The sequence below is a fragment of the Linepithema humile genome, chromosome 3, assembly GCF_040581485.1.
Source record: "Linepithema humile isolate Giens D197 chromosome 3, Lhum_UNIL_v1.0, whole genome shotgun sequence".
In the NCBI taxonomy this organism is placed as follows: Eukaryota; Metazoa; Arthropoda; class Insecta; order Hymenoptera; family Formicidae; genus Linepithema; species Linepithema humile.
The window spans coordinates 27,705,050-27,732,424 of NC_090130.1; the positions used below are offsets into that span (position 1 = coordinate 27,705,050).

Here is a 27,375-nt window from a genome sequence, read left to right on the forward strand (position 1 = left end):
CGAAGCGGGCATTTTTAAAAATGGAAAAATTCATAGAGTGTCAATGAAGTAGCCGACCGAGCTGGCAATTTCCACTGGCTGTTAAGCCGCACCCAAATTGTCGATGAATAATTAAAACGCGCCGAGCTCTGCTTCCAGCACGACCTTGCACGTTGCCTGATATAGAATTTCGGATTGTCGGGACGAATCCCTATTATATCTCACCGCGGCTTAACTTATTACTCGCTATTCGCGACAGTATAATCAAGCATGTTAATTGAGTTAGCCTTTATCCGCGCGCAACGCAACTCTCTTGACATTAGCACCGCTCTATTATCGCAATGTCGCGATACATACGATTTAGGTGTACGAAATTTAATTAACAAGTGCGCATACATTAAATTGCAACGGTCTTTATAAGTAAACATTTTTAAAATGCACAAGAAATTGTGTATAAAATCTTGCACGCGATAAGACATCTTTGAAAGTAAGATTTTCAAATTCACGATAATGCTTTACATGCCCACGTTGCTATTAGATGTCCATATGATTGGAAAGCGGCCTTGGTGTTGCATTAATTTACCGCGCATTAAAAACCAATTAGTTCTCTTAAACAGCGCTAATCCCCAGTTGTTTATGCGATTGTTAAGGCGAGCGATATTACATCACTTGTAATTATCGTATCGGGATATTTTCGCGACAACTCAAATTAATCGCAAGGAGTGATCTTTTCTCGCCGGCTTAATGAATTAAAAAATTAAGCACTAATTCTATAAGCTGTGTTTAACTCTGCAACAGTTTAATTTCACACTTTCATCTTCACACTATTCTCGCGAATATGTATTTATCTTTGTGTGTATACATTTATATGGGCATGTATATTTATCTTCATTAGCGGTTGCCGATTGTTCAGGCAGTCTGCAATTGTAAAATGCTTAATTATACGTTACGTGGGCACGCGACCGTAATTATGAATCACCATAAGTCGCCCGCGTTTGTCGTAAGTCACTTAACGTGAACATAAGAAAACCATAAAGGGGCTGCGAACGGTTTGCCGCAATTCGGAGACCAAATAAGTACCAGTTGTCTGCACGGTGGTTTCGTCAGCATCATCCCGCGACTTCATCACGCCTAATATGGCGCTCATCTAATACGAGCCCAATTAGCATACGCGTTGGTGGCATCTCGTATAAAGTGTGTTGCAAACAGACACAGAAGTCCACCGAAAGAGGATAGGCCGGCGTTTTCGAATTTGTCAGTTTTGCGGGAAACTTTTCGTCCTACACCGTGCAATATCTTTATTACTTAATGCTACTTTCATCTTTTTACGTAACTAGCAGAATAATTTTGCACTTAAATTGCAAAGCAATATCAGCCTGTGAAAAGTAGAAAACGCGTTATAATCCGGAGAAATTGTAGGAAAAAGTTTGTGTGTTAGGAAGATTAGTATCGGAGCACTTTGGTGTCAATGGGACGAACATGGCGGAATGAATCTAAGGTCGTTTATGTGTCTACCTGTGCAGTGTTGTAACTTTTACACGTGCCAATCCCCCCCTGCAATAACCGTTGCATTAACGAGCGCCACCCATTATCATTGTCTAACATAAGTTGCATTCCGTCGACTGCCATAACTATATGTAAAAGACAGCGGGCTGTGAAATCTCAAACGGGTTAGTTAACTCGCAGCAGAATTGTTGAATATCTCAATCTCAAGGTTCCCGATATATATTTATATAGATTCCTAAAATATTTGGCAAAAATACAGTGTTCTGCAAAATTTAATTTATAACTCAGTCGATTGAATTAATATGAAGATTAAATTTAATATTATTTCCAAAATTTGCGGGGAACATTGTCTCACTCTTGAGATGAAATTTTTGTCGTATAGAGATTCCTTTAAAATTTCATAAATATTGTTTCCTTTTCGCGATGTAGGTTTTACGGCTCATTTTGAGCAGCCGTAAACTGCTAAAGTCGATATTTGATATTTCATACAGAGTAACAGTATCGACACTATATTAAATTTAAGCATCTCTGCTGCTCGAGAGGCCAGGTAATCGATCAGCTGTTTCGGCATTCCTCGTGTCCTTCTCTTCGCCAGCTTCGGGCCGGTTTCAGCTCGAGACGCACTAAACGTCCGAATGGTTCCGTTAGCTCGACCAGCCCGCGACCAGCCGGGATGCCTGGTCCAGGTGAGAAAGGAAGGAGAGGCTGTGTGTGAATGCAGCTCCCTCGCAAGGACGATAACGGGCGCTCGTATACTTTGCAGCTTCGTTTTATAAACGCTTCTCACACATTCCAAAATAAACAAGCTGATTATTCTAATCGTATATCTTCGAAAATAAATATTAGATTATTCGTATTTGTAACACACATTCGAACCGAGAATTTTGAAATCAAGAATTAATGTAGAAATATATTAAATAGAAGATATTCTCTCTCGGAAATGAACAAATTGATAAGTATAATTGATGTTCTCTTCGTCGAACGGCAAGATAATTTATCTTTCTTCGAAATTTATTAACTTACGGGAGCATTTTTTCCAGGGAAGCATATCGGATTTGATAAATTGAGCGATTGCGGCACAGTTTTCTGGGAATTCCCTCAATTATTTTGCGGATTTTGTCAAGCTTCCATAGGCGCGCGCACTGACTAGTCTGGTGCACGGCCAACAACGTTGCAGTTGCAACCCAGGTTTTCAGCACGCACAACACAGTTATCGTGCCGTAAATTTAGCGACCTGACCTCGCAAAATGTCTTGCCAGAAATCCCGTTATAACGATTTACAGCAAAAATCCGTTATAACCAGTATCGACGTTCTGGTTAACGAAATTTAATGGTCTCTGTAGGCGTTGCCACGATCGGTATTTATTCCAAAAATTTCGTCATTTACTCTTCTTTTGCCGAAGCGATGAGAAATGGGATTCTTCGGCGAAAATTTTCGGATCCACTTTTCTTCGTAGAAAGTTTAACAATGTTATTGATTATTCTATCATTGTATAATTGTCCATTTTGGATTGAATTATTTATTTGTAGATATTCGAAAGTCAGCGATCAATGCCAGTTTTGAATAATTGCAAGTCTCTTTTCATACAGATTGAAATTTAGTGACATTCCATTGATTTCGATCGATAATTCGGCTTAAACACCGCACGGTAATCTGAATACCAGGGCTCAGAGTCCGTTCACTTCACGTTCTTTCCTTCGTTTCCTTCCTTTTTCTCCTCTCTCTTTTTATCTTACTCTTTATCGATCTTGCAATGGCATACTCTCCGTTCCGATCTATAGCTAGGAGAGAGAGAAATACAGGCGTTGTATGTGATAACGGTTGCAAGGCTTACCTGTTAGTATTAAGGTCACTTTATGCAAATTTTCAATACTGCATTCTAGTAGTGTATTCCATACAATTTTAAATTAGGTCAATTAATTAGATTAATTAGATTGATTAAATCTTTATATTCTATCTTAAAAATGGAATATTTTAACTGTTGCCTCTTTTCCGCGACGCTGATTAATCATCTCGATGCGCGTTGTACTTCGCGCTGTCGAGCGATTGTCATCGCGAAAGTTGCATACTTTGACAATTTATGTCTTTAGAAGATTAGCGCAGGTTAGGTGTTTTATAGAAAATATTCAAAGTGTCTTCTTAGATATAGTTATAATATATATTTTTTTATAAAAAGAATAAATGGCGCGCGTGTGTGTCTAGTAATGCAAAAAATCGAAATCTAACTAAATTTTCGCTAAAAAATAGTTTTGTTTATAAAAAAAATCAACGCACAGCGATAAAATAATTCTAAATAATTGATTTAGTGACATGTGATTTAATAAAATATTAGTAACATTTGAAACACAGATTTTTTAAACAAATAGTTCTTGTATTGTGATATTGACATTTCGTTATCTCTTCATCGACACGGCATATGCAAAGTTTTACTATGTAGAAAGACTTGCTTTGAAGTGTGTCGATTTTTTGATAAACATAATGTGGAATTTATATCAAGTTTCCTATGTAACTAACTTACTTTTGAAAGACACTTATATTTTATTAGCATCTTAACGTGCGAAATTACAAGCGGACGATCTTGTAATATATCTATTTATTGTAAGAAGAACATTTAATATATTGACTTTCTCGCAATCGCGTTACAATAAACGACGCGAACGCATAAAATACGAAGATGCATGTCGCGATGTACCGGTTGCAACCGGCTGCAACCGCCCCGCATAGACGTCATATTTCTCGCACCGTTTCCTTTTTTCTAACGGTGCACAAGCTCGTAAAATTCCCGCCTTGACCTACAATATCAGGCTTATACCCGTCTAGCTAAACATAATTAGCGAAGAGAGCGGCAGCAACATACTATTAAGGCGTAACTTTAACAACGATTTTACAACGATGCAACAAACTGTAACACCACCCTGTTATCACGACAATGTTGTGCGAGCCGGTTATAATAATTCCGAATATGATAATTCCTCCGTTAATATCTTTGCGCGCAGTTACTTATAATTTAATGAGGCAACTTAAATGTAAATGCGATTAACATTTTTTTTAACGTTAAAGGACAGATAATTCTTCTTTTTTTTCATGATATTTTCAACTTTGCTCATTAATGTCACTCTGATCATAACGGATCACGATTACACCGAAGACGAATTTCGGTATTTCGTAATGCGCATTTAATCGGCAGTCCTTGATCGCATACTTATCGAATCCGTCATGTCATCGTATACACTTTACTCCGCGGTAGCGCAAAGGTTTTGAACGAGTATTTCAGGGACAAAGCGCCAACGCATTGCGATATTGGAATCGCTCGTTTGTCAGCTCGCCTGATTTAAAGCCCTTTTATAGCCAAATGAACAATATATATAGAGGCAGGGTGTCCTAGCATAATTAGAAGCTTCCTTTCACTTCGTAACCGCTGAAAAAAAGACCGTAATGGATATAATTCGAGTTTAATGGCCATTATTTGTCGCAACGTATTCAAAAGTATAATCAAATGTATCTAATGCGATCCGGTGCAATTAAGATCCATCAGTTAAATTTCTGCAATATTTAAGAACCACACTTTTACCTTTTTACATAATCAATTATATGATTGAGTGTTGCCTCATGCGAAGCAATAAAAAGAGCCGCGTGCCGTGAAATATCTTTATGAATGTGAACACATCGGATATTAAGTACTGTATTCATTTATTTTACTGTTTAAATACAAAATCTCGTACTTAGATACTTGTGCGCGAAAACGAGTGCCGAGGTACTTGGTGTCGGCGGAAAGCGAGAAAGGGTTCAAGCCGCGGGTCGCGTATACACGCGTACAGGTACGAATTACCGTTCGCCGATGGGCGCCGGTTTGGCCGCTCGTGGCGAGCGGCGGGCCGACTGCCCGAGAGGTTGATGTCCGGACCCCGCGCCAACATTCCGACTTCTCTCGTTCCTTCCTGGTGGTCTCCGCAGGCCGGTTCCGCGCTCTCGACACGGCCACCGTTGGGAAAAAAAGCTTCTTCGTTCGCTCGGGATCCGCGTGGAAACGCTTCGTCACTTTCGTTAACGGGTCACTATCACGCCGCGTCTTTTAGATTTTACGTGCATGAAGCGAGAGCACCATTTCTCGAGCAGATTCGAACAAAAAATAAGATTAGATTGCCCGAGCATTTTTACGTAACTACAATTATACTTAATTTCATATGAATTATTCAATACATATTCGACTAAAAAGGTCTTTTGATTTATATTTAGATTATAGAGCATTTTGCTGCATTTTTTTTATTATTAATCCGCGTCAACGGTTAGTACGGTTAGATCTTTTTATATAAAAAAAAAAAAAAAACAGCGCTTTAAGGAAAGTTTAAATTGTTCGTATCGTAAACAATATAAGTTTGCGTAATTCTCGTTCACGGTCGTTACCTCCGTAATTTTTCCCACTTCACTCGTGTTTCTACGACAATGCTTCTCCCGGAGCACAATGTGAACCAGCAAGTGACGAAACGGGGCCATAGGATGGCACAATAATAGCGATGCAACGGCACATTCGCGTCATCTGCTCAGCTATTAATAAAGCCGAGAGAGGACCATCTATTTCGGAAACGACACGTCCGGGTCTGGTCGGGTTTTTGGATCCAGCGTTATTAAAAGTATGATATTAAAGAGCACGAATACAGATTTAGTATTGTTAATATTTTGCAAGATGATGCGAAACCTTTGGCAAAATAGGTGAAACTCTTCAGAAAAATATTTCCTACGGAGCAAATGTAGATGTCTCGACCCTGAAAACTTTTCTAATGCTATTTATATATGTTATCTGCACCAATCGCTGTCATTGCCAATTAGTAGTATTACTTATACGTACATGAAAACGAGCAGCACGCGAATGTACCAGCCGGACAGCTATAATTGGTCACGTTCCAGCGCTTGATCATACGAGCACCTATTTCTAACTATCTGTAGATGTAAAAAGAAGTTAAAAGAATCCATTACCTCGATTATCCGTATATATATATATAATAAATCATTTTTTAACTCACGGATTTGAGCCGCAGATACAAGATACAGATAAATCATCAAAATATTCACAGGAGATTATTCTTACATTTCTAAAGCATTCGACGCGTTTCTAAAGCAAAATTCACGTTTGTGAATGCATCATACATTTTTTTCTATCTCTAGAATGTTTTACTATTTAATCGTATAATATGTATATCTTTTTCTAATAATTTGTGAACTTTTTGCACGATTTACCTTGATTTTTATCATATTTATCGTACAAATATATATTATGCGCTAGAAAAACGATACTCAACTACGCGTCGTTTATGGATTTTTAGAAAATTGAATGGAGACAAGAATAGAAATTCACGATTACGCCGGAAGGCAGGGTCGGAATTTTAAGTAAATTCCTCGCAACGCGCGACGTAAGAGCCGAACGTCACGATGAGGAATCTTCCGTTACCTATCGCGCGAGAGAAAGTTTTCCTATTTATACAGAAAGCGCCGGAAGCAGCGAGTAATTGGCTGTCGAGGGTAATGCCTTGAAAATGAAAAAAAAACAACGTTTCAAGAATCACGACGCAATTCGGACGCCGACAGTCATCTCCGATCAGGCGGAGTCGTTAAAATCGAAAGGAATTTTGCAACGCTTTGCAGAATATACGCGGGGTTTGTCAAATTTATTAAACAGAGCTTGCGAAATTTGTGAAGCTCTCGCAATCTACAAAATCTTTGTATCGGCTCGGTATTCAATAGTTGCGAAATTGCGCCACGCGGCGTACACGCGGGTGCGCGCGCGAAATATATACAATATATATACAAGTCGACTACGTGTGTAAACGAGTTTAGCCTTCGTTCTCACCTGCCGCGAGGTATCGAATGGAAACTACGCCAACCGGATAACGGTAGTACGGAGGCGAGTACAGAATCGTGACAAAAATCGTGTCTCGTATCGAGCAGGTAAAAACGTCGGCAGTCGAGCAGTAGGTCGTGTCGGCGACGCGATGCTTAGCACTCGTCAATATCCGATCAATCAGGGCCATTGTACATATTGGTCTCAGCTTATAAAAGTTGCAATGGATCCATGGTCGATTTCACCCTCTCGAATAGGCTTAGCGTCTTGTTTTTACGGGGCAGAAATTTCGCGATGCGTAACGGTACAATCGATATACCGTATCAATCCGACGACGTAGGTATGTACGTGCTGTTGATTACGTTTGCAAATGCAGTTTGATAAAGTTTTTGCCATGACTCATCCCGATAACGTTATTTCCGTTGCTCCGCTAATGCGGACTTATTCGAGAGCTTATCTCGCGAGGAAAGTTCGTTGCGAACAGTGATTCACCAAGGATAGTATTAAATATCGAAAACAACAGAGACATTTCACGATGCGCTAATCTCTTTCTTCTTTGTTTCAATACTTTGTTTCGAACCACAGTTTATTCTGTGAGCTTGATTCGATAGAATGTAATTTAAAATGTTTGTTTACTATACGATAATATCTCAAAACAAAGAAGATATTTGATTAGAAGGAAAAATATTAATAACGATAAATAAAAAAGATTATGAAATCTTTTGTATGTAATTTAAATTGGATTAAATTTGTTACCGAATTAACTCTTAATTAATTAAAGTAAAATTTGTAATTTTCTTATTGCTATTTTAAGTTTACGAAACAAGATAAAAATTGCAGCAATGTGCAATACTTTTAAGGTTGCAATAAAAAATTATATGCGGCAGACAAAATAATCTCTCCAAAATGTATAAAGAAGAGATCTGTGAAGTTAGCATGACATTCTATTAATATAAAAAAAAAACAATTACAATTTTAGTAGCACTTTTCATAGTTCTTCTTTCTAAAAAAAAAAGGTCCGTAATTTTTATAAGGAAATGTAGAACTATGAAAAGTGCTACTGGAACTGTAATTGTTTTTTTTTTTTTTTTATATTAATAGAATATCGCGCTAACTTCACAGATCCATAAAGAAGTTAATAGAGCTAATCTCATTCTTGAGTATTTTAATAACGCGCTGCTATTCGGCTTATAAAAACTATTAAAATAAACTGCGACTATATTTTTTATTCAAGCAAATTACAATAATTGAAGGGATGTTATATCCAACTATTTATATAATTATTCTCTTATCACTTAAAATAATAATGTCACACGTTGCCAAGCTCGTTTTCCAGCTTTTCACTTTGACCACTTTTTGCGCGGCATAATTATCGTTTCTTTGTAAACGGCTGTTCATTATAAATTGTACTGTCTGCCGTGGGATAGTAAATAACATCGTTGCGCGGTTTAACCGCCCTTAATAACGCCATAGAAGTGACTGAAAGAATTAATCTAAAACGTTTATGCCTCTGATAACAGGCGAAACGCCGGACGCGGACAACACATACGTTTTATTAGCTACTCTCTTCGCTGAATAAACGTAATTAAAGCGAGGATCCCATAATTACTCTTGCAGCTGCAACATCGTCTGTACGTAACGTTAACATCTTCGCAACTATTGACGTGCTAATGTATCGTACAATATATTATCTATTTCTATAGACGTCTGGATCCACAAAGCTCGGATGCATGATACTTAACATACTTTATACCTTTCATGCATTAAGGAGTGCACTATGAATTATTATGGTAGTCTTTTTATTCGATAAATTCGATAAAAGAAGCAAGATTCTTTAAGACCGACGCAATTCCGATAATTAGAATTGGCATTTTTAATTCGTCGGCATATAATCTCATTCGTGGTGTGATTCAGCACAAATCGCGGATCATTGGTCCGTAAAATTTTAAAAAGCTAATCACTGCTTTCGCACGCTAGCCTAACATACATCGATTTACTTTGTCATACTTGTCGCACTGTAATTTGCAAACTTACGCCTGTCTGAAATCGCGCTAGACGAGGGAAGGTTAAAGAGACGAAGGCTCGACCTAGTTCGACATGTGTCGTTCCGCCCGGTTGGCACTACAAGAGTCAAGCGGCGCGCAACCACGGCGATTAGTTGCCGGGAAACCGTAGAGCGGAAATTGAATGATATACGCGCGATTTCCTCTTATTTCCCGCGACGGGACGGAGCGTGGTGTCTGCAGAAGGTCGGAGCGCCCATCTCGCCTTCGCGTACGCAAAGAGAGAGATCCGCCGGCTACGCGAATAGAGCCAAGTCTCGGCGATGTAGGTGGTTACGCAACGGCCGCCGCCGACTTGCGATTTCCATCACGGACGTTCCAGCCTTTGATTTCTGACCCAGCTCAAGGGAGACGGTCGGCATGGGCGCCGCCAAGCATTCTCTTCTTGGCGTCCCACTGACACTTCATCTTTGAAATGTCAAGCTTTTTTACCGCATGAAGGCCACTCCGAGTCCGTTTTAATGCGAAAAAAAAAAAATTGTGTGAAATATAATTCATCTGCAACAAGTCTTATGATCTGCAGCTTGAACGATTCTCCGTGCATATTGTTTGCAATTCTTTTCCAAAAGAATCGATAGCTCTTGTATTGCCGTATAACGCAAAATTATTATAAAGTCTAACGTAAAATGAACGATCTAATTTTATAAAGATTGATTTGCTTTAACGCTATAATTTAATAATCATGATTGGATCCGATTCAAGAATTAATGGAATTTCCGCGAATTTCCTGATTCCGCGACTCCTTTACGTAATTTCCCGAAGGAACGGCTTCTTTTCCGCCGCTAAAGATCAAGCAGGTGCCACAGAGCTACATGAAAATCGAACTAGACGAGTGGTATTCCTCGGCGTGAAATTTCTCCGCGGTCGATGGCTATTGTTACGTCATCCGCATCCTTTCACAACATCACCTATTATCAATAACAATGGTAGTGTGGTATGGAGGCTCTAATAGATTTCTTTATTACGTTGACTGCACAGAGCGGAAGGTAATGCAAATGTAAATTATCTTCACGTATTTGATGAAATTATTGTTCTGTCTATTGTTATTTGTACATATTTTTTTTGTGAATCAATTCATAAAAGTTTTATTATATGCGCCTTATTTCACGAATAACTTTAAAAAGTTTATAAAATATTTGGTTATTGAGAAGCAATATATATTCGATAGTCTCTTTTAATATATATATAACATCCGTGAGATAATATTGAAGTTCGAATAACAGGTATGTTAAAATTACACGTGATTATCACATATTTTCCACACAATTCGATGATAATGCAGACGGTGTTTACCGTTTCTTGAGCGCGGTTCAAAGGCCTCATTTGCGACACGCATACGTTTACCCGCGTCTCAGCATAAGAAATGTGCATAATGTTTTGTAATGATGAATCTGATGAGCACATGGAAATAATCTTCATCAAAGACCATAATGATTTTTGTTTATTAAAAATATTGAGATTGATTGAGGAGATAAAGAATATTCTTAAATTAATTTCAAACATTTTAATACAAAATGTTATCAAATTTTTCATACTAAATTTTAATCTTGACTGCTCAATTTTATTGAGACATTTAATATATTGAAGTTTCTGAAATCACGAACATTTGAAAATACTGCTCTGTTAAAAAGTTCGGCTCTTCGAAAGTCGAACTTTCAATCGGACTGGAAAGTCTGAAGAAGGAAAGTTGAATATCTTATATGGAGATACTTTACGCCCACGCAGAGCGTAGCGTTCGTGAGAACGGGACCCACGCAAAAATTTGCAAACACACTCAAAGGCACGTTCAACTTCGTTGAAAAGCTTTTTGATCAAATCAATTCGCGGTGATTCAGTGAATCACGATTGTACTTTATTGACTTTACGCCGTTATCTATTCATAAGGATGTTACCTGAAGAGAGGCTTTATATGTTCCACAAAATAAATTTCATATACACGCGTATATAAATTATACATTTATCAGAACTACAATAATTAATTATTAATATGTTTGCGCTGTGCATTATACATTTTATATTTACTCTGTTTTTCAAAAATTTATGATTAATTTGCATAAATTGTTATTTGAGCATTTAAATCGGTAATTAATATTCAAATGCAAATAACCAAGTGCTAAAATTAACGACGTATTTTTCTTCTCGTTGCAGTTCCTTCAGAATCTAGGCAAGGTCGACCGAACCGCGGACGATATATTCGACGAGCACCTGCAGAACTTCACGAGGCAGCAGAACTCCGCCACCAGACTGCAAAAGGAGTTCAACAATTACATCAGGTGTGTTCGAGGTAAGTCGTCTCGCGGGGCAAAAGTAGCTCGTGCACGCTGTTGTCTTTTCTTTAAATGGCAATCGCTATTTATTAGGCGCGCTAATATTTCCTGTGTTTTACACACGTAGTAAAAAAAAAAAAAAAAAACACGACATCATCGATAAATGAATTGGATGTCTTTCGTAAATGTTTTAATAGTTTATGGGATATTTTTCTATCGTATTATAAATATTAGCAATATTACGGTGGCATTTTCGTTGATAGAATTAAGCACATCTTAACCTTTGGATCAGTTTAATTATCTCTTCAACTTATAGAACATGTGGAATATTGACTTCAGAGTTTTACATAAGCGGTGATTTAGCAACATAGTTGTGAAGGATATTATAAAGAATGGAAATTATGTAGCTAGCAAATTACGCAGCAGAAACGACGAAGCAGCAGAAGCCTCTGCCAATGTTTTAAACTTAATTTTTATAATTTTATACGCGAAGTGTTCGGAAATTATCAGAAGAAATATTTTCTCCAGCAATTATAAATTCCTCGATTGTTTATATTTATTTTTTTGGCGCAAGTAATTTTTTAATATATTGATTTTTCTCCAACAACTGAATTTTATATAATAATTTATTGCATATTCCATGAATTTCCGAAAAGTGCAATTATCTTTTTGTCAAAAACACATTTGATGTAAAGTTCTTTGCGTCTACGATGATTTATATAATTCACGTGTGCGAATTAACAACCTCGTGTGAAACGCGACACGCTTTAAAAAAATGTTCGCGCAACCTTGCATTGCCGTGACCCGATTACTAAGCTCGCGTGGAAGCTGAATTACTTTGTAACTCCATACTTTGTCCTCTGCTTTATTGCGAGTCGCAGAAGTAATTGCAGGGTAAATCGAGCAAATAATCTGTCGATACGTACTTGGCTCGAAATTGATATCTCAATTTAACCTCGCATTTATTTTTTTTTTTTTTCTTTCCTTTATATGTTTCAATACAAAGATGGATTTGTATGATACAGAAGATAAAAACATAAATTACACAAATAATGACAAAATGGAGTTACATAATTCTATTACATGGTTAAACGACTTCTTTGCTCGCCGAAGGACTTTCGTTGCAGTAATCTTTTCCTTTTCTCTGCACGAAGTTAATTTCTGTTAACTTAATGAGATCTGTCATCGTCAATCGGGAAAATTATTTTCATCGTCCGTCAGCCGACGCTCCCGAGGCGTATCGCCTCGCGAATGAATGACGGACAGATGAATAACTCGCAGACATTGAATAACGACCGGCGATTCCGCGCAGGCTCACGGGCATCAATTACCGAGAGGAACCGGCGTAATATTTTAATCGCGCGTATGTATTCGGTAATGTAACGTGGGTACAGCGAAACGACCTTTGAGAACCGGCAGGAAGAAATTACTTCCCGCATAATTCGCCCGCAATCTTCCGCGCCAGCAACGGCGTGTCCGAAATATTAAACAACACGACCTTGGCGCGATTGTTAATATTTTAGATAAGATAGCGGCGAGAATACACGCCAGCTGTACAATCGATACGGTTCACTTGCGAAAATTGATAGAACCGGTTCCTCGATTTTGTCAGCAGCACGGATGATGACAACATAATTATTCATCCTATTGATAATAGACATATCAATAGAGATATCAGTCTAATTAAGATCAAACTTACTAATTTTTTTTCTCATACTTAGTTTCATAATATTGTAGCGGTGGTTTATTGCGAATAACTATGAAATGTTTAACAATTACGTCACAATTTTCTGTCATAATAAAAATGTATTAGGTGTTAATTCATACAAAAGTTAATACGCAATTGTCGCTCGTTATAACAATTTTTTGTGAAGTTTTCGCGTCTCTATGAGGTTTCTAACTGTTTTTCAGCGAGTGCGGTGGGATTTGTGCACTTCAAAGCCGGAGATCTGACGGTGTATACACTGTCTTTCTCATTTTAATGGCGAGTCTGAACCGGCGAACAGCGCGAAATCAATAGCAAAACGTCATGCGACGATCTTTAATCCTTCCCACTCAAATTGTGTTAGTCGTAAACAACGTATCCACGCTTGACTGAACGCAGTGACATATCGTTATTTGCATATTTCTTGTAGCTTCTGCTGCTCAGATATAAAAATATCTCAATGTGCTTCGATATGACTAACTACTGTAAACTTTATTCATTTTCTTTAAACACACATCTTTGGGCATTTTAATACATTTCTCGATCTAAAATTCGTTAAATTCTCTTAACATGACATATATAGATTAATTTGGTGAAACACAAATAATGTTTTTGTGTATTTATTTTTGCAATAAAATTTACAAATACATAAAATAGTATTTCCAAAGTAGCATAATTTCAGGGACCGACAGTAAAATTTGTAATTTAAAATTAAAAAATATGCAAAAACGGAATTTGAAAACATTGTCACATGTCCCGTTAAGCAAATTTCGCGATAGGCTCGTAAGCAGTATCCTTGGAGGAAGTGTTAATTTCGGAGCGCGCAGGACCCGCGTCAATCGCTCTTAGCTTTTCTTTTATCACTCGACAGACCGGACAGCGTTGTTCGCATACCCGCATGCGGAAACCGAACGTAAAACCTGTTGATAGATAGCACCGGCGAGTTTCGTCGGCGACGAGGTTTCTCTACCGTAAACGCGATAATGTTAGCGGAAAAATACGACGAAAGTATAATCATCGCGTTATATGTTCAGATCGTCGGCGTTTTATCGTCGCTAGTTCCATCATCGCGCACATTACATCCAAGTCCAAGTTCCAAAGCGGATGAAAAAAAAACTGACAAGAACAGTGGCGCGTAGCTCGTTGAACTAACTAAAAAGCAATGATACTGAAAATTGCGGCGGCCGATTACAGTAATTTAGCGTTAACGACGACGCTGTTAAAGCGAATCATCCGCAGTAGATTCGCGAACGATGCTGCCTTTTAATTTCGCTCGGTGTAATGTTAATTAAAATCAATGCATGATATAATGATACGGACATTAAATTGAAGTATTGTGATTTTTGTTGATAAACGTGATTATTTTATACCGTAAATCTCAAAAGCGCCTACATAATAATTTATTGGTATATAAATTGTTTGCATTATAGAAAGGCTAGAAATAATATATATTTTTTTCTGTTTACAATATTCTGATTTATTTTATTAGTAAAATTAAGGACGAAATAAACAGCATATTTTGCAACACAAATACAAATTAAATATGTATAATAATAAAATTTATTTTTCAGTATATAAATTTCATAATCCGATTTAAATACTATATTGTTGATGCAACGCCGTAATATTTAAATTCATGTCATATTAATTTGCATAGAAGACTCGTCAGCAATTTCGAAATTCAACGCAAAAGATCACTCTGCAATTTTTACGCAGCGTGACCCGAAGCGAGGAATTTGTAAGCAACCGCCTTATCGGGGCAGGTGAATGTACGAGTACTAGGAGAGGTTTAGATGTAGGTCAGGAAAGTAGTCACCCGCGTCGCGCGCGTATTCCTGAAATAAAAAAAGCACGTGTCGCTCGATGGAAAATCAGCGTGAAAAAGTTTCTCCACGGTTTGCGAAACAAGTCTCGTCAGACGACCGCGTCCGGGATGTCTTTTAGTTGGGAAAAATTTTCCACCCATTAGTTTCGCCACCGTAAATCTTCCGCACTTAATACCAAAAATATTTTCTGACGAAAGCGAATCGATCTAACGAGCAAAAAAAAATAAGGATATTGAAAAGAAAAATATTTTTCATATTTTTGATACACTTCGGAAAAGTTTATCTCAAAAGAAAAGAAAAGTAATTTAGATTACTATTATCAATTAGAGAACACACATGGAAGATGGTGTGTCGATCTTATATAAATAATATATAAATCATATATCTACTTATCGTTAGTACAAAAATAAATGTGAGTCCCGTACTCATTCTTTACGAATCTTGCAAAATTCTTCAAGAAATAAATAAATAAAATAATAGCAAACCAATATATATGATTCGCTTTATAGCGGTACAAGCTGCCTCGAAGACGCTTATGGACTCGTTGAACGAAATCTACGAGAGCCAGTGGACTGGACACGATCTGTTGTACGTGCAGGCACAAAATCTTGACATGCTATGGCAAGATTTCACTCACAAGCTCGCGGACCAAGTTCTTGTACCACTCAACACATATCAAAGCCAATTCCCGGAGATGAGGGTACGTTCCAATGCAGATTGCTAGTTGCATCAAATAATTTTCTTTATCCGCGTCAATTGTCTTCGTGAAAATTAGACTGCTTTATAAATTAATAAGTTTTTATTCTTCTTCACAAATCGTAAAATCCCTGTCGTCATTCTTTATCAACAGGCAGCGTTTTATTATTTGCTTTTAATGGAAAATAATTTTTTGCACAAAGTTATGTGAAAATATAATAAAGTTAAAAATTAAATTTTGTATATATTTTTCTAACTTTGTACAACATCCATGCGGGATGAGAATTGTGTCTATTTATAGCGGTACTTAAATTGATTGATACAATGAATTACAAACTGCCACGTTTCATCGAGGATGTCGTCGGTTTGCAGAAAAAGGTCGACAAGCGCGGTCGTAAGCTGGTGGATTATGATAGTCAGAGACATAACTTCCAATCGCTGCAGTGTAATCCAAAGAAGAGGGACGAGCTCAAAGTGTCCCGAGGGAAGGAGCTGCTGGAGGAGGCAAAACGTACATACGAACAACTAAATTCCGAGCTGCACGATGAACTGCCGGCGTTATACGACTCGCGCGTTCTTTTCCTCGTCACCAATCTGCAGACGCTCTTCGCTGCGGAGCAAGTGTTTCACACTGAAAGTGCCAAGGTACCTTATCTTGCGAGTTTGAGTCTGAGAAAGAAACTGATTAGAGAAATTTGAAACAAAAATGTCAGAGAGATTTTTATAGAAAAATAATGCCAATAACGATACTTTATATCGCAGCCAATTTCAAGGCTTTATTCTTACGGAAAACGAACGCAGTCTCGTCACGCTTGAATCATCATTCATAATGTTCTTAGGTATATTCCGAATTAGAAGCGATCGTCGATAAATTGGCCAACGAAAGTCAGCGAGGATCTTACACGCTGAAGAAGAACACGGAACCGCAGTCGCCGAAGTCGCCTAACGCAAACTCGTCGTAAGTAAACCGATCCTGCGGGATAAAAATTAAATCGTGCGGATGGAAATTATACAATTGCGAGAGAATGGCAGTAATATATTTAAATATGTCCTATATAGAACATAATGCGAATATCGCGGAAAATGTAATATCGGTAGCTAGTAATTATGCAAAATGTGATGCTGCAGAATTGCAGAAATGTAATATTAAATAGCGGTTGTTACGCGAAATACGATATAAAGCGGTAATTATACAAAATGTAACACTGACGCGTAGTGGTTGCGTAATACTAACAGTTCTGATTTGTTTCAGTCTAATAATCAACACGCAACCGGCGCAGAATAATATCACAGGAGGTAATCATACTCTCATATCTTTTTCCTCAAGCTTTTGATTTGTACATGTGTATACTAATTCTCGCATGTCTTCTGCAATGTTTTCGTTGAATATGGAACGGAAACTTAGAACTTCGAACGTTCCCGATGGCTTTAACAAGGCCGTGTCGACTCGGCATTTAGTTTTGAGTGCGCTTTCTTTCGCGTGTTTCAGCTTTGGAGGATAATACCACGCCGAGAGACACGTCGCCGACCACCCAGATAAACGGCAACGCTAACAGCAACGCTAACAGCAATGCTAACAGCAATGCTAACAGCAACGCTAATAGCAATGATAATTCTCTCAATAATCAAGATGCGTCGCCGCAGAACGCAGTCGCGCCTTCTAAACGGGTCGAGGAGCTGTACGATATTCCAGTTGGTAAGTCGCTCGCAAACGTTGTAGTGTTTTTTCTCAATGCGTCTCTTTTTAACAAGTCTAGCTAGATTTCAATCGCATATGCGAAATGAGTGATCAATTTTATGACAAATTGTGCAAATTTTCTTGATAACTTCAAATCAATTCTTTTTACGGTTTGCTTAATTTTTAGAATTGAACGACCGATAAGAATCTTGTTAAAATGGAATAAGTGAATTACGTTTTACGATAATGTTTTATTTGAATGTCTTGTTTATCGATCGATTTCTCTTTGTAAAATTAATTCCGCAGATTATTTGCGGATTTCCGAGCAAATATGTGCGCGCACACGTGGCGATTAATCGAATGTTATCACATTTGCAGCATCCGATAATTGTTTAATATAATAGTAGTAAGCTGCCTGCCCTTTTGTGCATGGTCTTGCCGAAACGAGATCATAGTGAATTTGACCTAGTTGTGGAATTATATATGTTAATTATTATGCAGTTGTAAGAATTAAACGAAATATCTGAACGTATAATTGGTAAATATATCAAAGTTTCCGTATGTGCGGACAAAATCACAGGCAGATCCATGACTAACGGGGCGGACTCGGTCGTTCTAGAGGCGGAATATGAAAATGCTACCAATTTCTCTGTAGGGGCGACGACCGACAATCTGCCGCCGGGGGTTTTGTACAGGGTTAAGGCGACTTACAAGTACAGCCGCGAGGACGTGGACGAGCTGTCGTTCGACGTCGGCGAGATCATTCGCGTTGTCGAGTACGACGATCCCGAGGAGCAGGTTCGTGATTCTTAAATCACCCAAAAATTCATATTCGCGCCATCTGCTCCGCGCCATCTCTCTCTCTCTCTCACGTTATTCGCACTTATTCGCTTGCTTGCAGGAGGAGGGCTGGTTGATGGGTATGAAGGAGGGCACCAACGAGAAGGGCATGTTCCCGGCGAATTTCACGAAACCGCTGTGAGAGCTGTGCTCGGTTCGCCATTTACACTCCAATGCTCACCAGAGACAGCGTATTTTACTTTAAGGTAGTTCAAGAGTCGCGTGATTGAACAGAAGATAAGAGCCCACGCGGTCATCTGAGAGTTTTCGACGACGTATATGAGATAAAGGTAAATTCAAATAGCCAGACGCCAGGCTGCAGGAGGGGTGTGGGAAGAAGGGGGGAGGGGAGGCGAGGGGAGGGGGGGGAAGACGGGATTCGATAAGATAGTTATGCTGGAGGGTACTGCGGAGAGAATCAATCACCCCAAAGTGCCTTAACCCAGCCACTGTCTGTGCCAACGTTCACTCTTGTTCGTCAAAAATATGGGATTAACTCTCTCATATCAAACGTACGGATACACATCATGAATAATAATCAAATGAGATATTTAAGCGATTAAAGAGTATATTGTAACACAAACCTACACAGACACGCGCCACACGTGCACATATATATACACAACGATACGCAATATTATAATATAAAAACAAAAAACGAAAACTATATATTAAATTAATATTATTTTACGAAATTGTACATAGATCTATATACGATTTAAGAGTATTTTACGAGGTAACTTTGTGGCCACTGAAAATTATCGCTAAGAAATATATATATATATCCTAAGGATACGCGCGTCGTGCGAGAAACCCTTCCGTTCAACGGTAGGAGAGGTCGTAAAATCTTCAAAAGGTCCAACTACCTGTCTGCATTCGTAAAGTAAGGTTCTATTTACTCGAGTATATTGTTCGAGAGCGTAGCAATAGCTCCCATCAAATGTCGCCACAATCTGCATGCCAAATTTTTCAACGACGTAATAATAGATATTCAAAACGGTGATACATATATATACAAGATGAATATTGCGATGTATAAATGAGATGAGTATAATTTCTGCATATTTATGAGTCTCTTTTTCTTCCTCTTGGAGCACCATGAATTTCATCAATGGGATCTATTTGTGAATTATTTTTGCAGATTTTATTCACCTGTGTCCGCAAATCTCTTTATGTACATGTTTGTAGAAATTCGGATAAGCGACGAGAAAGCGTTTTATTATATTATTATTATTATTATTATTATTATTATTATTGTTATATATATATATATTATTATTATTATTATTGCTATAATTATTATCGCTCCCGTACCTATTCATGTGTCAAAGTGAAAAAAACGAATACGTAAACGAACCAATCCCGAAATTTTTGTAGACTCGATCAATACTCGTTAGATCTGCCGAAACAAACAATCTTGTATTCACATCTTGTGTAATAAATAGTGTTGTAATAATATATACATATATACTTACAGAGTAGCGCTAAGAGAGGATATCAGTTTCAGCTTCTACTTGAACGTGTGTCTTTTTATTTTATTATAGAAAGGAAAGTTGGATTGTTCCTTTTGTAAAAGAAATTATTTATCTCGAGGATTGATCCATTGTCACACTAAAATGATTAGCTTAAGTAGAAATAGAGTAATAATAATTTCTTTTAGTTTTTCTCCCGGTTTGGTGATAAGTGAAGCTGAAAAATTGTCTCAATACTCAAAATAAAAAAGAAAAAAGGAAGCACCGATATGAATGGAATATGTACTCGAAGAAAATATTTCGAATCATTAATTTTAGGCCTGCAGTTTTAATGATATGTGCAATATTGTGTGATTGCATCATCGAAGTATTTACAAAGTGGAAGATAATGCATTTAAGTATTAAGAATGGATGTAACTTAAAGTAATCCTCTCGCTAATTGTGCACAGGATATTTTTTGATAACGTATACAAATATCCGATGAATTGAACGTATTATTTAATCTGGAGGTAAAGTATACGAAAGATGAATCGATACATATCTTCATTTTCTGCCGTCATGTATTAATATAACATATAATATTTTAAAATACGATATATATATTGTGTTAATGTATAGATGGTAAAAGAATTTTTACACTCGCAACATAATTTACATCGAAAATTTTGCTGACAGAATCCCGGATAAAGATCGCAGATTTAGTGTAGCAGTGGAGCAATCGATTGTTATGTCACTTGTCATTTTTATGTCTTGTTTTATTTTATCGAAGCAATCAGTCGTATCTTTATAACCTTAATACAAAGTGTATCGAATATCTACCGCTTAATTGTCTTTTTTTTCTCAGTTAAAGATGATTATACAATAAATAACTGGTTTGTAATACAGCGCGTCGGCGCTCACGGCGTGATTCCTTGCCCCGTGAGAAATACATTGTCCCTAAGTATCCATCCATCATCATCCTGACAGGTATTGAGTTGAAAAAGATACGATTAACAAGCGCCTACGATATATATCACACATGCGATGCCATATCAGTTTTCACAGAATAATATTTTCCTATTCTTTTGCAAAATAGTGTTACCGATAATTTTACTTGCAGAGATATGGCTGGTGAACCGATCAGTAAGTGATTCTCACAACCGAATAGCAAACTCTTGCGATTCACTAATTTGAGAAAAATCAAACATTTTTATTTCATTACGCCTCAACGTCACAAGAGGGAGAAGTTTCGCAGGCATTTCTAACTGCGACACATTCGCATCTGGATAAAGAAAAACTTCCATCTGCCTGCTGCTTGTATTGCGAACAGTGCAACGGATTAAAATCGAAGCATTCATCGACTGCTAATTACAAGGCATTTAATTTACACGAACACATCATATTTAATGTTTGACAAACAATCTTTGCAAAAATATATTTTTCAAGCAGAAATTAGGTAGTCAGGCGCAACAACTGCGGGAAAATCTACAAATTTGTTTAATAAAAACCCAAGTAGAGGAGACCATGATGGATGATAAGCAGACGAGTCAGCTGCAGCATCTGAGCTTAATCAGCGATGTATGCGAAGCTGTTATACAACATATGCAATCTTTACAAGTATCGTATCTCGTTGTGAAAAGAATATTCGATATGAGTCACGCTTTGCTCGCGTGTCATCCTCCTTCCAGCGCAGACGAGGATTTCATATCACATTACAGACAGGTATTCTTAAACGCTTTAGATTTTGTATATTTCCATTTTTCAGTACATGAATTGGAATAATACAGATAAAAATCGCCTCTCCCTTCACTCCTAATCATTTAATATCCTAATCATTATTTAGATTGAAATCGAAAAAGAAAAGAGAATATCAAGTTTACGAGAGCTGCTAGAGTGTTGCTCTACAAATATAACTTTTCCTAAGAATATGTGCGCGCCGTTGGACGATTACGGAGATAGGAAAAAAGACTTCTTTCTTGCGTCTGCGAATTTTAAGAGCCTACTCGAAAATTCAAGGCTGTCGGTGTCGCAGATGGAAAAACTGCAACGGCAGTATGATACGATTTTAAAGGACTTTCAACAAAGCAGACGACTCTTAGATGCGGAATTACCGAAGATAATTGACTCGTATTTATTTTATTTCAAAAATTCAGGTTACTGATAATGAATATAAATTGCACGAAAAGTCTGAGAACTAATAAAATTAATTATAAAATACAGGCGATTGGAAGCTCTTCGGCAAATCTTCGATAACGTCGCAGAATTATACAATAATATGGATTATAACATGCATACGGCGAATTTGTTTAAATTAATTGCGGTGAATTTACGTCAAATTGCCCCAGATTTTTCAGGTAACGTTTTCGAAAAAATTTTGTATATTCGTTAAATAATTAATATATGCAATTGCAAATATTTATAATAAAATTAAAAAAAAATTTTTTTTTTAATTAAATTTAAATATATTTTTTTGTCATTTCTATTTTTCAGTAAATATGTTTTTTTTCTAAGTTTACAGTATTTTCTAGTTTTTTTTAAACATTTACTCATTATCTTTTGAAATATTGAATTATCATATTAATTATAATAAGAAAAATTTCTTTATTCGAAATTTCTTTTTATTCGAAATTTGTTGCGTTTAGAGAAAGCCATATTTCACGAGCAAGAAGCAAATAAAGAAATATATCAAAAATGTAAAATAGATTATGTGGACAAGAAATGATTGTAAGCACAATATACAAAATACATCTTTCAGCGTTATTAATTAATGAAAGAATCGAAATAAGTCTCAGAAATCTGTCGGAATTATAGGCTTCATGAAGCCGCACATATTAAACTTAATCCTCTCATCGAAGTATGACAATGGTTTTGTGGCCTGTGCTTTTCCTGACGTAAAAAAAACAATGCACGTGCACTCAGAAACATAGAAAAATATCAACAAACAACGGTGTGTATTTGATCTTGAAAATATTTAAATTTACGGTTCTATTTCTGCACAATTTTCAGAAATTGAAATATTGATGTAAGTTAGCAAATTGTGGCAAATTTCAATCTTTGTTTAAAACATTCAATCTAAGTTAAATAATGTCTTTCTTTTACAATGCCATAATTTATTCAGTGTGATAAGAATTGGAGCTGATAAAATGGAACAAGTCATAAATTTGGAGGAATTTTTAATGAAGAATAATTTAATATTAATTACATTCACGCGATAAAACTGAAAAGGAAATACTAGCGCGGAAGCAAAATTATGTTTATGCAAGAAATTGCAAAAGGATAAAGAGCAGCAACAAGGTGACAATCGCAAAAGAAAAGGTAACGAAGAAATCTAAGAAATACGAATCATTTAATAAATATTTTTGTGGAAGGAGAATTAAAATTCTTATAAAAACTCGGGAGCATTTTGTTCTTTGTTTGCAAAGTGTTAAGAAATAGATATTTGTGTGATTTCTTGCACCGTTTAGAATCGCTGCCACGTGCGATACGACTGTTTTCGCGCCGCGGTTGACAGGCCGCGTTGATAAGGCAGGTAGCGCGGTAACCGGTGCTCGTGGCACGTATCGCAGCGCCACGAATCACCATGCCGTTACATTCTCCGTGCCTCTTCCCCGGCGGGTGGCGGCCGCGCCTCCTCCTACTCGCCGATTTTAATCTCGTTAGCGGACACGTGCGCGCCCCCCGCGCCCTACGGTGCTGGTGATACGCAGGCAGGCAGCCACGAGCGAACCGAGAGCTGGCCGTGGGTGCCGTGTCGCGGGGCTTCGCCAATCTGGTTTGGTCTAACAGGATTCACGGCTCGCGCGACGCTTCATAAAAGCAGCGCGCCGAACGGGCGCGGCGCGTGTCGCAAGGAGGAGTTGCTCCGCTCGTGAGGTGTGGGCGCTCGTGCAGCCAGCAGCCAGCAGTAACACAGAGAGTGAAAGAGAGTGAGAAAGAGACAGAGACGGAGAAGATAGAGACGACGAGGCATCGCGCGCATCGCGGTGGACTCTCTCTCGCGGCGAACCGACACGTCGCCGTCGTCGTCGCCGTCGTTAACGTGACCACGCGTGTCGTCGTATGCCGCGCTCGTCCCGTGGTGTCCTCGTGTCGCGTTTCGTGTCATACGGTGCGTCGGACCAACGGCAGCAGCAACAGCAGCAGCAGCAGCGGTGGCGGCAACAGCTTTTCGCGTGTGCCACGGAGAGAGCGCGACAGTGGGAAAAGCGGGCTCGTGCGAGCAAGACGGCGGTCGTGCGCGAGTGCGAACGAGACGGAGCGAGAGTGAGAGAGCCGAGCGACGAGAGCTCGAGGGGGAAGAGTGAGAGAGAACGAGAGAGAGGAGGGAGACGGAGCGCCGGTGGGTTACCACACCCAACACCGCGCGGAGCCGGGGAGCCGATCGCCGAACGTCGCCGTTACGCCGCTCTCTCGGGAGCTCTCTCTAACCGCGCCGTGCGTGTAGTACTACGCGGGTGAAACGCGCTCACGCGCCACCCGAAGCTCCGCATCTCAGCCCGGGTGTCAACCGTAGTGCTTCCGACGTAGTGCGCCAAGTGTCCAACGCACACACACGTATATACACACATATACACGTAACACGCGCACACCGTGCCGGGACTCCTCCGCGGCAAGAACCAGCGACACCGGACCAAAGAGGAAGTGCGAGAGGGGTGAAGAAGTGCGCGGAGTGCAAAGGAGAGATAGATAGAAAGAGAGAGAGAGAGAGAGAGAGAGATACGAAAGGAAGGACCGGGTGCGAGAGAGAGATAGAGCGACCTCGCCCTCACGGGGAAAACGTTTGTCGAAACACCGTCGGCGGTTGCAGGAGTGTTCGACACGTCGCGTGAAAAGCGAAACGTGCGCGCCCCGGTGAATTACATGTGTGCGTAATAGAGAGACGGAATATATATAATATATATATATATATATATATATATACATACATATATATATATATTTAATAGATATATACGCACGCGGGGAGATTCTCGCGTAGTGCGCCTCGGCGAGCCTCGCAACTCTCGTAAAATCGGGGCGAGAAACGTGTGTGCGAGTGCGAGCGGGACGGAACGAGACGAGGGGCGGACGAAGCGAGAGGAAGGACGGGTGAAAAGGAGCGTGCGTGGAGAAGAGAGAAGAAGCAGACGAGAGCGAGCGGAGAGCGAGGAAACGCGCGCGAGAGCGAGCGAGCGGTAGAAGACGACAGGCGGCGCGAGGGCTCGTGTGCGTGCGCGTAGACGCGCGTTGATGCGTCGCTGGCGTCGTCGAGCCCCGCCAGGAGCAGCGGCGCTGCGTAGACGCCGCCGTCGTTGAGGAGGAAACACGGGTGCGCCGCCGGGGACGTTCCCCCGTCGTCGCCGTCTTCGCTGTCGTCGCCTTCGCCGCCGTCGCCGCCGTCGTCGCCGTCGCCGTCGTCGTGGTGACCGTCGTCGTGCCGGTGAATTAGTGCTGGTGGTGGTGTCGGATTGCCGGGAGTGCAGTGATACGCCGTCGTCGTCGCCGTCGCCGACGTGACCGTCGTCGTCGCCGTCGTCGGTGGTGGTAGTAGTAGTAGTAGTAGTGGTGGTGGTGCCGGTGCCGTCGCCGGTGGTGTCGGTAGTAGTAATAGTAGCAGCGGCAGCGGCAAGTGGGAGGAGGGAGCGAGAGTGAGAGAGGCCACCGCCAGGACGAGAGATAACGAGCGAGGGAGACGGCGAAAGAGGGAGAGAGAAGGAAGACGGGGACCACGAGGACGGCGACGAGGCGTCGTTGTCGTCGTCGCTCGTTCGCCGCCGTCGTCGTCGTCGTCGCCGTCGCCGCCACCGCCGCCGCCACGGTGGCGAGATTAACACCCGTCCCGTCCACCGGGACGATCGGCGATTAGTGTCTTTAACACGCTTCATCGGGAGCATCGCATCATCACCGTGTGTGCGAAAGAGAGAAAGAGAGAGAGCGAGAGAGACAGAGAGGAAGCAGCAGCCGCAACGAAGGTCGCCGCCGGTCGGCGAGCAGCGCTCGCTGTCACTGCGAATCGCTCGTACACCCTCCTCTCTCCCTTCCTCCTCCTTCGTCCACGACCTGCCCCTTCGATATACCTCCGTCTGCCACACCACCTCCACCTCTTCCTCCTTCGTCGCCGTCACCTCCTCCGTCAAAGGAGGATTCCGCCGTCCTGAGCCATGGCGTGCTGCCTGTCGGAAGAGGCGAAGGAACAGAAACGCATCAACCAGGAGATCGAGAGGCAACTGCGGAGGGACAAGCGGGATGCCAGGCGGGAACTCAAACTGCTGCTACTCGGTGAGTCTTGCGTTTTTTTTTTTTTTTTTTTTTTTTTAATATGTACGCGTTTCTTCTCGGCGGGGGAAGAAGAGGCGAAAGAGGAAGAAACGTGCCTGTGTCGAGTGTCAAGCGAGTGCCGAGCGGTATGAAAAGCGGTATGAAAAGTACACGCGCTTATCCGTCGTCCCATCGGCTCTCATTCAGAAAAATGGAAATGCAAAAACCGCGAATCGGTAATATCGACGCATCGATAACGAGCTTTACGCCGGAAATCGTAACCCCACCGGCTGAGAGAGATGCACCGAGATAGCGGGTTACTCGCTTAACTTTCGTATCGTTTGTCGGGGTAAGGTAAGGGTGAGCGATTTGCCACTTGACTTGCCTCCCCGGCGAGCGCGCGCGGTGTAAAACCCGGCATTAGTCGGGAATATAACGAAGCCGGTAAAAGCGGACCGGTCGAGTGGCAAGTTGCGGCTCACCTCTCATCGGAGAAAATAATGAAAGATAATAACGCGAGGCTTTTTTTTTAAAAAAAAAAAAAAAAAAAAAAAGAAGGAAAACTGTGCATCGCAGGCGTTGAGTGTTGATGAATTTGCATGAATCCGCTAAGATTTTCAGTGGCGAAGCGAGTAACTTTCTCGCGTTATTAAAATTCAATAGAAAAGGTATAGATTTTTCTTCCTTTTTTTTCTCTTATACAGATATTTGTTCGGCTATGGCACGTAGATCCACTCTTCGGAAGACGTAATTACCGTGTCAAGTGTCGTATTACGGTGTCATAAATCTTAGTTAAAATGCCGGGTTCGCACAAAAGTCGATAGGAGAGGAAAGTCAGATAGTAACAAATGGTCATAGAACCGGTGGGTGGGTAGCGTGCTATTTGATTTGTCTGGCTTCGTGTAGACCCGGCATTAGTCTTATCATTGAATTGAAAACCTATGCAAATGAAGAGTTTTATAAAGCTCTACAAAATCACACACCCCGGTTATATATTCCATCTTTTTCTCCACTGGCATATTTAGCGAAGCGCGGTTTATCGCGTGAAGAATTTTCCATCCACCGATACCTTGAGCAATTAATTTTTTCACAGTGAATTGATCAAACGCACATTTGTTATCCATTATTGTGCAAAGAAACACAACAATGCAAAACGGTGACTCGAAGTTCCATCTTCGAGAATCTGTTTTCGATCATTTTTACGCTTTTCCCGCTCCTATTATGTCTGATTAAAAAATGATAGTCCCGCTGTTGTCCAGCGACACCCCGTAGTAGTTAATTAGCGTAATT

At 39.8% G+C, this 27,375-nt stretch overlaps 3 protein-coding genes across 13 annotated transcripts in view; all 3 read left to right on the top strand.

Annotated features, from left to right (window-relative positions):
* Amph (amphiphysin) overlaps positions 1–19,681 on the top strand; it is a 33,150-nt gene extending 13,469 nt beyond the window's left edge. The window contains exons 2-9 of one of the 4 annotated variants that reach the window (XM_012378749.2): positions 11,534–11,669; positions 15,693–15,883; positions 16,252–16,524; positions 16,719–16,837; positions 17,132–17,175; positions 17,369–17,575; positions 18,138–18,355; positions 18,459–19,681. In XM_012378749.2, coding sequence (XP_012234172.1) covers positions 11,534–11,669; positions 15,693–15,883; positions 16,252–16,524; positions 16,719–16,837; positions 17,132–17,175; positions 17,369–17,575; positions 18,138–18,355; positions 18,459–18,539 — 1,269 coding nt within the window. In that variant the 3' untranslated portion in view covers positions 18,540–19,681. The remainder of the gene's footprint in view (positions 1–11,533; positions 11,670–15,692; positions 15,884–16,251; positions 16,525–16,718; positions 16,838–17,131; positions 17,176–17,368; positions 17,576–18,137; positions 18,356–18,458) is intronic. The other 3 variants (XM_012378750.2, XM_012378751.2, XM_012378752.2) reach the window with 3 other exon arrangements.
* Positions 19,682–20,893: 1,212 nt separating this feature from the next.
* On the top strand, positions 20,894–23,376 carry LOC136998377 (uncharacterized). Of its 3 annotated transcripts, none has more exons than XR_010888929.1 (5): positions 20,894–21,570; positions 21,692–21,975; positions 22,069–22,202; positions 22,491–22,795; positions 22,967–23,375. XR_010888929.1 is itself a non-coding variant. In XM_067350953.1 (5 exons), exons 1-4 carry the CDS (start codon positions 21,373–21,375, stop codon positions 22,568–22,570), a joined length of 696 nt encoding a protein of 231 aa, XP_067207054.1. In that variant the 5' UTR covers positions 20,894–21,372; the 3' UTR covers positions 22,571–22,572; positions 22,660–23,376. The 3 variants fall into 3 exon arrangements, 2 of the variants coding, with proteins under 2 accessions (XP_067207054.1, XP_067207052.1); XM_067350953.1 differs by having other exon boundaries at positions 22,491–22,572; positions 22,660–23,376; XM_067350951.1 differs by having other exon boundaries at positions 22,491–23,376.
* Positions 23,377–25,964: 2,588 nt separating this feature from the next.
* Galphaq (G protein alpha q subunit) overlaps positions 25,965–27,375 on the top strand; it is a 34,576-nt gene continuing 33,165 nt past the window's right edge. For all 6 annotated transcript variants that reach the window (XR_010888924.1, XR_010888926.1, XR_010888925.1 and 3 more), the window contains exon 1: positions 25,965–26,106. Coding sequence is in view for 3 of the 6 variants with exons in the window: in XM_067350944.1 (XP_067207045.1) it covers positions 25,989–26,106 (118 nt within the window). In the remaining 3 variants the exon portion in view is untranslated. The remainder of the gene's footprint in view (positions 26,107–27,375) is intronic.

Excerpts from the sequence above, each read along its gene's own strand:
- LOC136998377 (XM_067350951.1), top strand. The coding sequence starts at position 21,373 with ATGATGGATGATAAGCAGACGAGTCAGCTGCAGCATCTGAGCTTAATC. Across the intron at positions 21,976-22,068 it reads TTACCGAAGATAATTGACTC|GCGATTGGAAGCTCTTCGGC; the intron begins GTATTTATTTTA and ends TATAAAATACAG. Across the intron at positions 22,203-22,490 it reads AATTGCCCCAGATTTTTCAG|AGAAAGCCATATTTCACGAG; the intron begins GTAACGTTTTCG and ends TGTTGCGTTTAG.